At 43.2% G+C, this 11,839-nt stretch overlaps 1 protein-coding gene and 1 long non-coding RNA gene across 2 annotated transcripts; both read right to left on the bottom strand.

The window, feature by feature from the left end:
• Positions 1 to 608: 608 nt before the first annotated feature.
• On the bottom strand, positions 609 to 1,605 carry med9 (mediator complex subunit 9). Its single transcript, XM_047611991.1, has 2 exons — positions 1,461 to 1,605; positions 609 to 1,257 (listed from the first exon to the last, which is right to left on the bottom strand). Exons 1-2 carry the CDS (start codon positions 1,538 to 1,540, stop codon positions 1,038 to 1,040), a joined length of 300 nt encoding a protein of 99 aa, XP_047467947.1. The 5' UTR covers positions 1,541 to 1,605; the 3' UTR covers positions 609 to 1,037.
• An 8,621-nt stretch (positions 1,606 to 10,226) lies between these two features.
• Positions 10,227 to 11,028, bottom strand: LOC125024095. Its single transcript, XR_007114696.1, has 3 exons — positions 10,576 to 11,028; positions 10,377 to 10,487; positions 10,227 to 10,292 (listed from the first exon to the last, which is right to left on the bottom strand). It is a non-coding gene; the product is annotated as an uncharacterized LOC125024095 (long non-coding RNA).
• Between the last annotated feature and the right edge of the window lie 811 nt (positions 11,029 to 11,839).

Raw genomic sequence — 11,839 nt, 5'->3', positions numbered from 1 at the left:
GAAACCTCTCAAATGTATAAATTAGTGGACAACCTTAAAGGTAACTACACAGAATATATAAAAGAAAAGTGGGAGAAAGAGGCTGGACTGAGAATATCAGAGGAGGAATGGGAGAAAATTAATGAGCAACAGTGGAAAACAACTTTCTCCCTCTCATGGAGGGAATATGGCTGGCAGAACATAGTGAGATATTGTATCTCAGGATACAAGATGTTGGAGGTGATGGGGGGGGGCAATCATGTCTTTTGGGGTTGCCCCTACATGGTACTTTATTGGAAAGATTTAGGGAAAACTTGGGGAAAAGAAAACCAGGAGATAACAAGGTCAGGGGACAAATATATATTCTGAGTAATGTTAGTGGCTGGTTAAAACAAACAAAAAAAAAAACAAAAAAAAAAACACCTGCAGTGGCTAAAAACAGAACCACCCAAAATAGAGGATTGGGTAGAGGTAATGTATAATATCTAGAGGCTGGAGAGGCTGACTTTCTCAGCTAGACTGGAATCACTTAAATTTAAAAATTATTGGAAAAACTGGGTTGATTTTGTGCAATTAGGACATTGTGTGCATTATAGTGCCCCTAGGTTCATGCTATACACCAATAGTTCTTTGATCATGTTTATTTTCTACATTCACACCTGATAGCATTAGTGATATACAAAGGCAGAATACATTTAATTTCACATTTCCACATATATTTAATCACTAGATTCCAAAAACCCTTAATTTTCTCTAAACAGAGAACAAAAGGGCCACTCTGCACACTGATAGATTAATTGTGTAAAAGGATGTGCGGTTTGGTGTAACCCTCTAAACAGCCATTCAATTGTTTCACTGTGATACTTCAAAGTAAGAAAATTTCACAACGAAAATCTTTTATTAAAAATGCAACATAACCATAGACACATTCTTGCAATGCATACATTGCCTACAATGGAAGGAAATGTTCAGAATGATTTTGCATGAGAAACAAACAACTTAAAATAAAGTCTATCCTGTGTTCGTTCGTACGTAGGCTTCCATCCATCCAATAACCCTCACGATGCTTTTGGCACATCGAACATACACAGACTTTTGTACTTCTGCAGCAGCCGGTTCTTGGTACGGACCTGCTCTCGCAGCGTTGTCAACTGCTGCTGCTGCTCCAGTAAGCCGCTGTCTATCCCGGACATGTCGGAGATCTGCTCCCGAGCCTCCTGGATCTTTGCCTTAAGTCTTGCCAGCTCCTGATGGACATCCTGGCTGTCCTTGTCCATGCTTTAATGAAAATACAAAGATAAATACAACCATGTTATTCTCGTATGTTGCCGTACATGTAGCAATACACTTTTAGCCATAGGTTAGTCATCTAACGTTACAGTTTGAGCTAACACGCCCGAAAACGTCTAGGGGAACTGTTTACCAGAAATAGAGTTTGATTAAACGTATAACAAACAAAGGCGGCCATACAGTTACCTTACCATTTGATAATAACATGAACTATAGGCAGTAAAGAACAATCCTCGGTCTCGTTCTCGTGCTTTGGTTGTGCTACGGCCATCTCTCTCTCTCTCTCTCTCTCTCTCTCCTTCTTCTTCTTCTTCTTCTTTGTTGTTTAACGGCAGTCGGCATCCTTAATATTGCATATGCTGCCCTCTTCTGGACTTTATTTCTTTACTACTTCCTCTTTATTATATTCTTTTTATTAACCCAGTTGAGACTAGATATCTCATAATGATTTTCCTCCCTTCCCTAGATTTCCCACATTCTATTACACTCTTGAAACTATTCTCCCCTGTTCCTGCCTTCTGCAACCCTGCATACATCTCTTCTCTCTCCCTTTCATATCCATGACAAGCAACAATCACATGCTCCACTGTATCCCTTTCCGCACAGCTACACCGACCAGTTGGATGTTTCCCTAATATATTGAGTGTGTTATTCAATCTCCTGTGCCCTATTCTTAATCTGCTCATGATCACTTGCTCTGCTCTGCTACCTCCACAACATCCCACCTCTCTTACTACATCTTGTATTTCCCTCCCCTGTTGTACTAGTCTGGATGATTTTTCTTTTACTATTTCCCTCTCATTTGCCTTCTTCTTCGTCTGCGTTTTCTTCTTCTACGACCAACTGGACTGGAGTGTGGAAAACTTAATAAAAACTTAAAATCTTTTATCTAAATATGACTCTTAAAAATATTATAATGTAACTTCTTGCTCTATGATGTAAGGCCTGCATGGCCAATTGATGATGGTTTTTTCTTTCTTGTTCCAACCTGACTTTGTTTTTTGTTATTGTGTGTTATTGTGTAGATGTCTTCCTGAGTCATTGTTGTTCATTTTCATTCATATTCGTGCACAATCTATCTATCTATCTATCTATCTATCTATCTATCTATCTATCTATCTATCTATCTATCTATCTATCTATCTATCTATCTATCTATCTATCTATCTATCTATCTATCTATCTATGTGGATGGCAAAACATGTTTCTACACCATGCACATGACTATAAATTCTTTGAATCTCGAATCTTGAACTCAATCTTAAATTATTGTAGTGCTGCTGTAATATAAATATGATCAAATATTAATCACTGATTTTATTTGAAGTTCTATGTTCTCATGCCGCACTGCTTGTTGTCTGCTCATTCCCTTCGACACTGACATGAGCAGAGACCAAAAGGAAGCAAGTAGACAGGCTCTTAGACTTAGACAGAATTTAATTTTAATGATCCATGAGGGACATTAATTTGTCACCATAGATTCGTTGCACATAAACCTAAACAATACAAAAACACAAGAAAGATAAAACAAATGAGATCAAATTGAATAAAAATAAGGAATGTAATCAAAAAAATTACAGAATTAGCATAAGGCCTATATACAAGCTGGCAAAAACAGTGTCCAAAGTGTTGAACCATTTGACCAGTTGCATAGCAATAGCGGCATCGTGTCAAATGGCGTCTCCTTGTACTTATGAGGGAGGGATGTAAATTCAAACAGAGTATTAACAGCAGTCTTTCTTGTGCCATGAAAGGTCTCAAGTAGCCAGGGCTGGACTGGGAGACTTTTTCAGGCCAGGAGTCAGTCATGTAACCAGGCCACCCTGGTCTTCACCACATACGCATGTTCAGACCCACACCTACATGCAAGGGCACACACACAAAATAGTATGTTTTTGCTGATTCAAAACAAATATGCACTCTAATATAGGCATAATAGTTACTACAACACTCACCCTAATGTCACATGGATATTTTCAGCCCTCGACCCATCTGTGGAGGTATTGACCCACCAAATATTGGTATTGCCATTATATGAAGCAAATCATTACCATGTAAAAAGGTATATTATTCACACTATGGCAAATGGTGAACACAGTATATTCCTGTTTTCAGTCTTCAAACATACTGATGATCAAATGTAATAACACTGTAGACAAGACAGGTGAAAATCACACATACTTTAGTGAGATTGAAACACACAACCTCAACTGAACTTCCACATGCAAATTATAATAGTCAAAATAAAGTGCTGTAAATAAGGTGTATGACCTAGCCCCCTACTATGACCCACCTATAGGTCTGGACCCTGCAGTTTGTAAATGCTGCCTTAGAAGGTCACCATGCAGCACATCAAAGCACTGGATTCTTCCACCTTGTCAATAATGCCACCACTGTCAAGTTCCATCAATATTTCCTTCCCTGTTGACATCAACAGAAATGCCTCTAGGCGGTCCTGGCTCATGGAGGTCCAAAGTCTGTTCTTCACAAATTTCAGCGCGGAGAAGGTCCTTTCACAGGCCACCTGTGTTATGGACAAGGTCAGCAAGAACTTGTATGCTAGACCAATGACATGGTAGGCATCTGTGAGCGAGTTGAAATGAGACAGGATGTGATAACAGCATATGGAACAGCTGTTCTCTAACTCCAGGCCCTCCTCGGGATCCTCAGTGTGTACACCCTCTTCTGACAGTTCAGTGACTGTCCTGACTTCATAGCCAGATAAAAGTGCCATCTTCAGTGTCTCCAACTGATTAGCAAGGCTAGTCAGTTCTGCCTGCAAGGTTGGAACTGTGGCACGCTCATTAAATTTTGCCAGGCATTTGCTGAGCTCACCCAGAGTTTTTTTTGGGAGCCCTTTACCCTGATTTCTTGAATGTTTCTTGGGACCATGCAGGCAAAGTCTGAGCAGAGCACTGCACTAGCTGCATAACGGCAGTGGATGCTGTCTGTGATTGTCGAGGATTACATTATGCACTTTGATGTTGTAGTTCCTCTCAACATCCAAAACCTCATCTTGTGCCAGTTCACCTGGCATAATTTTCTTTTTCTGTGTGCGTTTCTCTGGGAGGGCAGTCTGGACTTCAACATCACAGTCATATTGCTCCTGGAAAGTGCTGTTTGCCCACTGCACAAACATATCTGCTGCTTCCTTGACACCATCGAAGTCCCTGGAACACTTTCTCAGGCTGTCTTCTGTTCTTGTTATTAAGTGCTGGGCAGTTAGTATATCCATGCCACTGGTCTGCAGATATTTGGAGACGGGGGATGTCACTTCAAATATCCCGAGGAATATCTGCGCTGTGAGTATGGTTTTTATATCTCACAAGTGCCTCCACATATCCTCTGACTTTGAACCGGACAGCAGGCTTCATCGTGTCATCTTCCTCAATCCTTTTCATCATGATCACCAGGTCAGGGAAAAGTGCGTGTTCAGGCTTTCCAAATGAGCCAAAAACTTTTCTCAAGGCTTGATCTTTCGCCAACCACCGGGTTTCACCTTTGGAACAAGCCGTCTTTTCCTCCCGTCTTCACTGACTTTCTCCCACAGGTGCATACGTTTGTATGACTCCTGGATGTAAACTGCTACATCATTTAACAATGAGAAGTGTGATGCACTTCCCATGACTCCTGTAGTGTCGGTCAACACAAGGTTAAATACATGTGCATAACACCCCCTCCAGTCTCATGTGCCATCTTGCTCTGCTTAATGCAGTCATTGACATGCTCTTGTAGGCAAACATCATATCTGCTCAGCAGGAATATCAACTTTAAAAAATGTCCATGGTCCAAGGCCATGTTTTCCAGGCTGTAAGCGGCTTTGTGTTTATCCCCTCTGTAGCTAAGGCCACGCTTACCTAGCACTTTGACTATGTTGACCACACGTTCCATGACTTGTTATGTCCAACTGTGATGTTATTGTCCTTGATGTCCTTGTTATGACAACTTAATATAAAGATAACATAACCTGTCATAGCAGACCTAATTGCCTAACTTTGAAATTATGTCAAGTTGTCATAACAAGGACATCTCAAACAATGTCAACTTTGCATCAAAAATTACATAACTTACCAAATGACACTTAACGACAGCTGTCATAAATATTCATTGAGGTTTATGACAGGTGTCATGTCAGCTATTATTATAAATGAGAGCCATTCATGTCAAATGTGGCAGTGCCTGGTGGTGGTCTGGAACGTGTTGCATGTTGTTGCTCTACTGTAGAAATGATTCTGTACCTTCTGCCAACTGCTCTGTGCTGGGTTCGTCTGAAGCACCAGCAGGACATCACCATCACCATCTTTGAATAGCAAACATATGCTTACAGTGTTTTTCCATACACTATAGTTCATATAGTAAGATAGTGTAGCCTATGTCTCACTTGATTTTTCCTTGTATTCATATACATAATAATGGAATGATTAAATCCCATTTGTTGCACAAATAAATAATTTACAGTAAATAAAAAAGTAAATAAATAAATAAATTGGTCAACTTGAGGCATTTGGCGTCTTTCTTTTTTCTCCCTCTCCCTCTCAGCACCGCCTTTTCTCTTTTCTTTTTTTACCTGGATTGGGGTCCATCATCTAATTGTCGAAGCCTCGACTCCTCTCCCTGTCCACTCGCTACACAGCAGGTACCAGACATATGTCACACAGACACGCATAAACACACCCGTTACACATGCTGTCTGTGTGGTTGGTATGGACTGTTGGGGCGGGTCTTGATCGAAACAAACCACTTGTCTTGGCCTCCTGGCATGCTACTAGCCTGAGTGGCCTCTGATTGCCCTGGCCTGCCTCTCTGACTTAGAAAAAAAAAGTCACATAGCTGCGACGCCGTCGCCGGCTGACCGGCAGCCTGTTAAAAAAGAGAGAGAGAGAGAGAGAGAGAGAGAGAGAGAGAGAGACGCAGACCAGCAGGCCAATCATAGGCTCTTCAGGAATACTCCCGGTCCCAACCAGTGAGGGAGGGAGAGGTGAAATATTTTCAAAGTGAAATTAGAGTTTTTGGTGCTTAAATGGGCCATGACTGAGAAATTCAGGGAGTACCTGCTAGGCCATAAGTGTGTGGTCTGTACGGATAATAATCCACCTGTCATCTGCCAAGCCGGTTGCCACTGAACAATGCTAGGCAGCACAACTTGCCTCTTTCGACTTCAAGCTCAAATATCGCTCAGGAAGGAGCAATAAAAATGCTGATGCTATGTCCGATCAGCATCTGCCTAGGGCTCAGGACTTAGGGTCCCTACTCCCTGTGACCCCCCTCCCCAAACCTTTACAGCAGGACCTGCAGGTCTGCAGTGTCTCAAGCAACATTGGTTGCTCTACCCCAGCATACTCCCTCTGATATTGGTACCCTTCAATGCATCGACCCAGTTATTAGGGAAATCCTGGTATTCTGGGAGCAGAAGCGGCGTCCCAACCAGGAAGAACGCAAGTGGCTGACTCAATATGCTTTGACGCTGCTCCGCCAATACTATAAAATGTGTAGCATTTGGGGGAATATGAGCTAACAAAGTATGCGGATCTGGCACTTCTGCTGGAAAATCGGCTACTACTTCGTTCACGAATCTCAAATCATGAACCATGCGATAGGAATCGTCTGGTTTCTGTACAGGCAACAATGGCGTATTGCTTATAGGATTTTGAGTTATCTTCAAAACATCTGCTCTCAGAAGTCCTTCAATCTGTGGTTCAATCCCTTGAACTGCCTCTTCTTTCAGTGGATACTGATTCTTCCAAGGAGGTCTGGTTCCATGTCTGAGTTCCACTTTCACTGGTTGAGCTGATTTAACAAGACCAATATCAGTACTGTGTCAAGACCACAAACATTCGGGTACTTGCTGCAACATTTCTCTCCTCAAAACGTCTGCGTCCATTTCAATCCCACATATCGTTTCATGTGTCATTTGGACAACTTGTGGCCGCCCATGTCCTTGAGCAGATATCATAATCTTGAGAAACCGCTGATCCTCACTCTTCCAGATGGCAGAATTCCCCTTTACTGGTGCAAAAACAGCTTTTACTGCTTCCGCCATCATTTCTCCTATATGTTTCTGTTCATATTCTTCAGACACCATCAAGGTCACATGTGGTACACTCTCTTTGATTTTATATTCTTTACTCACATATTCATTCATATCAACCATCATTGCTGCTCCTTGTGGTCCCAAAATTATACAAGACGAGGTGAGTTCAACTTCTTTTGGTTGATGACTTATTCACTCCTCACAATTTGACTGACTTATACTGAAGAGGCCTCAACATCTGTTGTCATCAATAGTTGGTAAGCAGTATCAGATGGCATCTCCACCAAACAGCCGTCGGGTGTACACTTTATAACACACTTCAATCTGCATAAAGCATCTCTTCCTAACAGTGCAATCGGTGTGTGTTCTGAAACCAATATAGGTATTGTAGTCTTTTGATTTTTGTAACAGAGCTCAATTGGTTTTGTAAGAGGTACCAGCTGTTTCACTCCCTCAAACCCGATCGTCCGTATCAATTGACCAGACATAGGGAGGGAGACATAGGCTGAATACAGGTGAAAGCTGCTCCGCTATCTACCATCACTTCTAATGGTCTATTATTTACTTTCACCATTACTGTTGGATCTTGTTCCGGCCCTGACACTACCAGCTGACACCCACCTTTCGAATTCTCCGGGCACCCCTAAAATCCTTGCTCTGGACCCCTATAAGGGTTCACTGGTCCCCGGATTATCAATTGCTGACCTCTGAATCCTCCTCTTGCATTTCTCCTGAAATTTCCTCTGAAATTTCCTCCAAAGTTTCCTCCTGCTCTATCACATTCACGAGCAAAGCACTTTCAACTTTACTCACAATGACGTGGAGTACCTGGATCTGTGTCATAACGGTCGACAAGTACCGGCCAAAGCTTTCCAGCCCCAATTTAATAACGGCATTTCCGTTATGCAGTAGAACAGGTAGAAATAGCTTCCGAGGGGGATACACGACAGCTTTAATCAGGCCGAAGTACTCACGCGGATCTTTAAAACCCTAATGGATAATTTCGGGGTGGCCGATGGGGTAGTGAAAGTGCGCGTTAACGTACGGATACAAGGATGTAACATCGACGTAACGAACCTGCTCGGTGTCACTTGTCATGTACCTCAGACGGATTGGAGAAGTTCTACCTCCAAACAGCGCATTGCGAGGTTTTAAGGGCTGCGGTGCACTATACTGAAGGAAGAACTGTTTCACTCCGTCATGAGATTTTTTCATTCGGATCCAGTCATGCTCCCATATGAACTGTACCGAGACGTGTAGCTCCGATCGCAGGGTCAGCAGCTTGGCCTGCCAGGCTGAGTGGAGCTGCTCAAAGGGAGTCTGCAACAAACGATTCACTTCAGTAGGCGAGTAACACTTTGGACAGCCGTGAAAAAAACACCCGAGAAACTCCCATTTTTTTTTTAACACCGTCAGTCTCTGCATAGCCGTCCACAAAGTATTTCCCCAGTTTTTTCTCTCCTCCGTTCAGAGCGTGTCGAACATTTTCGTTCTGCAAGACCCACTCTAACCACTGGATGCCAGAGTCGGAGTAGTTTTTGAATTGCCGGTTGTAGTTATTGGCGGGCGGTAGAGCCAGAGTGTTTGGAGGGAGGAAATTTGTCTTAAAGACTTTCATGCAGGCGGAAGCGATTGTAATGCATGTAAAGGGGTCAACGCGTGTCTCTCGGATGAATTCTTCGCGAAACTTTAAGCATGATGCTGCCAGGATTTCAGTATCGAGATTGCAGTAAAGCACTGCCTCTTTTCTGAAATCAAATGTACAGCCAGCTTTGGTGGCGTACCAGGCATTGAACTTTTTCAGCGTGTCTGAAGGCATCCTGTCTACGCCGTAAGTGTCTGGGGGAGGGTAAGGGCGTACATAATTTAAGTGAGCCTCTGAACTGAAAAGGTGGGGGAAGAAACCTTTGCTTAGTTCCTGGTCGCGTGGAGCATTCACAGCATCGAGGCCCATGGCTGCGGGCATATCTGCTAGGTGCATGGTTAAGAAGGAAAGCGAGTTGATGTATGTTTGACGGAACGCCTCATCCACCATCTGCAACACCTTGCTGCCCTGCATGATTATATGGGGTGCCATACCTTGCTGAATTATATGATTGAGAATCAGGTAACTGTCGAAACCCTTTATTCTCGGTTTTTGTGCAGTCTGATGTGAAGCATACAGAACAACGGCCCAGGCCACGTACTGTGCACCTAGAAATGTTTTCAGTTTGGTGATACCATAGTAATGGTTCTGATGGAGGAAGAGATAGAGGATTTTAGGATGCATTCCTTCAGATGTTTGGAATTTAGACAGGGCCCGCTCACCGTCTGCTCTGAAGAAGACGACGATTTTGCAATCTAAAGCCGATTTTGTCCGCTAACCCCGCATGATTCTGTAACACTTTAGCGTGCTCAGTGGCCTGCCGCGTGGTTAATTCACGGTTTAAAAGCTGAGCGAGGTTAATGGCAAAGCAGAGTTGGTTGCCAGGATTGATGACAATGTTCAGGCAATGGGCCGCACCCCTCTGAGCGACTGGTGTTGCAGGTGGGAAGTACGAGGACGGACCGGGTAACGGATCGTTTACGGGTAAAAGGTTAGACGGGCCAGGCACGGAATCTTCGGTTGGACGAACAGAGGGAACCTGGGTCGGCCAAGGTAATGGTACATTAGACGGACAAACGACGCGGGGTTGAGAGGGAGGAGGTAAGAGCTCCGGGAGTGGAGGACTGGACGGAACTTCTCTTAAACGCTGAAGGGCTACATCAATGCTTTCCAAATTTTGAAAATCAGAAGGTTTGTGGTGAGCTTGAGACTCGTTTGAAATCTCTAATTGTTGTTGTATTTCAACCAGTGGAGGTTGAGGGGTGAGGGATATCTCTTAACACTTCAACTGTAGACTGTAAAGATAGCAGAGCTGACTGCGAGACCGAATTTTCCCCTTGATCATTCATCATTACAACACACAGTTTCACACTCTCTTCACCTTGTGAGCGGGTTCTGGTCTGCACTCTACAAAATGGAGAGAGACGGGTTTAGATTTATTTTACTTATTTATTTAAAATTTATACTTTTTTTTCCTTTTCTTCTTCTTACCGTTAGTCGGAGGTGTCTCGGGCCTGTCTGTTGTATTCATTTCAGATTGAGATAGAAGTCCACTCTCGTTCTCGTAATCCAAAACGCTGTCTAGTATTGCATCGTCACCTGCTAAAGTATAATACAAGTCAATAGAATCTATCACATACATTCTGGGATACAGAGTCAAAGGAAAGTGGAAGTGTGTTAGTGCTTCTACCTTCAACCAGTCTGCTCCCTGGCCAGATTACGGTCTGAGAAGGATATACTATAAACACAAAATAATTTATTATTATAATACTTTAGTGAAACACACACACACACACACACACACACACACACACACACATAAATATATTCACATAAATATATTCACACATCCAGTTACCCTGGCTGTCCTCATCATATGCACGGCAAAAGAAGGCCGCTTTCATGTAAGCGGCCTTCATGTATGTCTTAAAATGTTACATACAAGAATCCATTTTTGATGCTTTAAAGAAAAAATATTTGTATTCTGAAAAACAGGTTCGGTCTAGTAAAAGGAATCACCCGATAATAAAGGTACAGAGATTACTTGCCCTCGCCAACAAAAAAAAAAAAAAATGCTTCTTTGGAGACTCTAAGGCAGGACTGATGTGACGTCTTTAGCGGCAGGCCGTGATGAAATGACATCGGCTGACACCGCTGTTTCACCTGATAAAAATACTTTCACATAGCCCCCGACTTCCTACCTTGGGGGTGGTGACACCGCTATTTTTACCTGATGAAAATACTTTAACATAGCCCCCGACTTCCCGCCTCGGGGCTCGGTTTCACGCAAGAGGCCCCCGAACATTTCGGTTGATAAAAAAACTTTAACATAGCCCCCGACTTCCTACTCTGGGACTCGTGACTCCGCTGTTTCACGCAAGAGACCCCCGGACATTTAGGTTGATAAAATACTTTAATATAGACCCCGACTTCCCGCCTCGGGGCTCGGGAATCCGCTGTTTCATCATAATTTAAAAAAACTTTAACGTAGATACCGACTTCCTACTCCGGGACTCCTGACTCCGCTGTTTCACGAAAGAGACCCCCCAGACATTGCGGTTAATAAAAAGACTTTCCCATAGATTCCGACTTCCTACCCAGGGGTCGTGACCCCGCTGTTTCATCTGATAAAAAGATTCTCACATAGACCCCGACTTCCTACCCCCAAGGGAAGTAACACCGCTGTTTTTACCTGATAAAAAGATTCTCACATAGACCCCACATAGACTTCCTGCCCCGGGACTCCTGACTCCGCTGTTTTCACCTAATTAAAAAACTTTAACATACACCCCGCATTCCTACCCCCAAGGGAAGTGAAATGCCACAACATCCAATCACCGTTGGTTACGCCCACCTTGACAGTTGCTGACACACACTTGATCGGTCACCCCCACTTCCTCAGTCACGCCCACTTCCTCAGTCACGCCCACTTTGATCCATCAAAGTCAATCGAT

Source organism: Mugil cephalus, chromosome 17, assembly GCF_022458985.1.
Source record: "Mugil cephalus isolate CIBA_MC_2020 chromosome 17, CIBA_Mcephalus_1.1, whole genome shotgun sequence".
Taxonomy (NCBI): domain Eukaryota; kingdom Metazoa; phylum Chordata; class Actinopteri; order Mugiliformes; family Mugilidae; genus Mugil; species Mugil cephalus.
Note: the sequence above shows the minus strand (reverse complement) of the source record. Positions and strands in the feature narration are given on the sequence as shown.

Coding starts and splice junctions, on each gene's coding strand:
- med9 (XM_047611991.1), bottom strand. CDS start 1,540: ATGGCCGTAGCACAACCAAAGCACGAGAACGAGACCGAGGATTGTTCT. Junction 1,258..1,460: donor GTTCATGTTATTATCAAATG/GTAAGGTAACTG, acceptor TTTTCATTAAAG/CATGGACAAGGACAGCCAGG.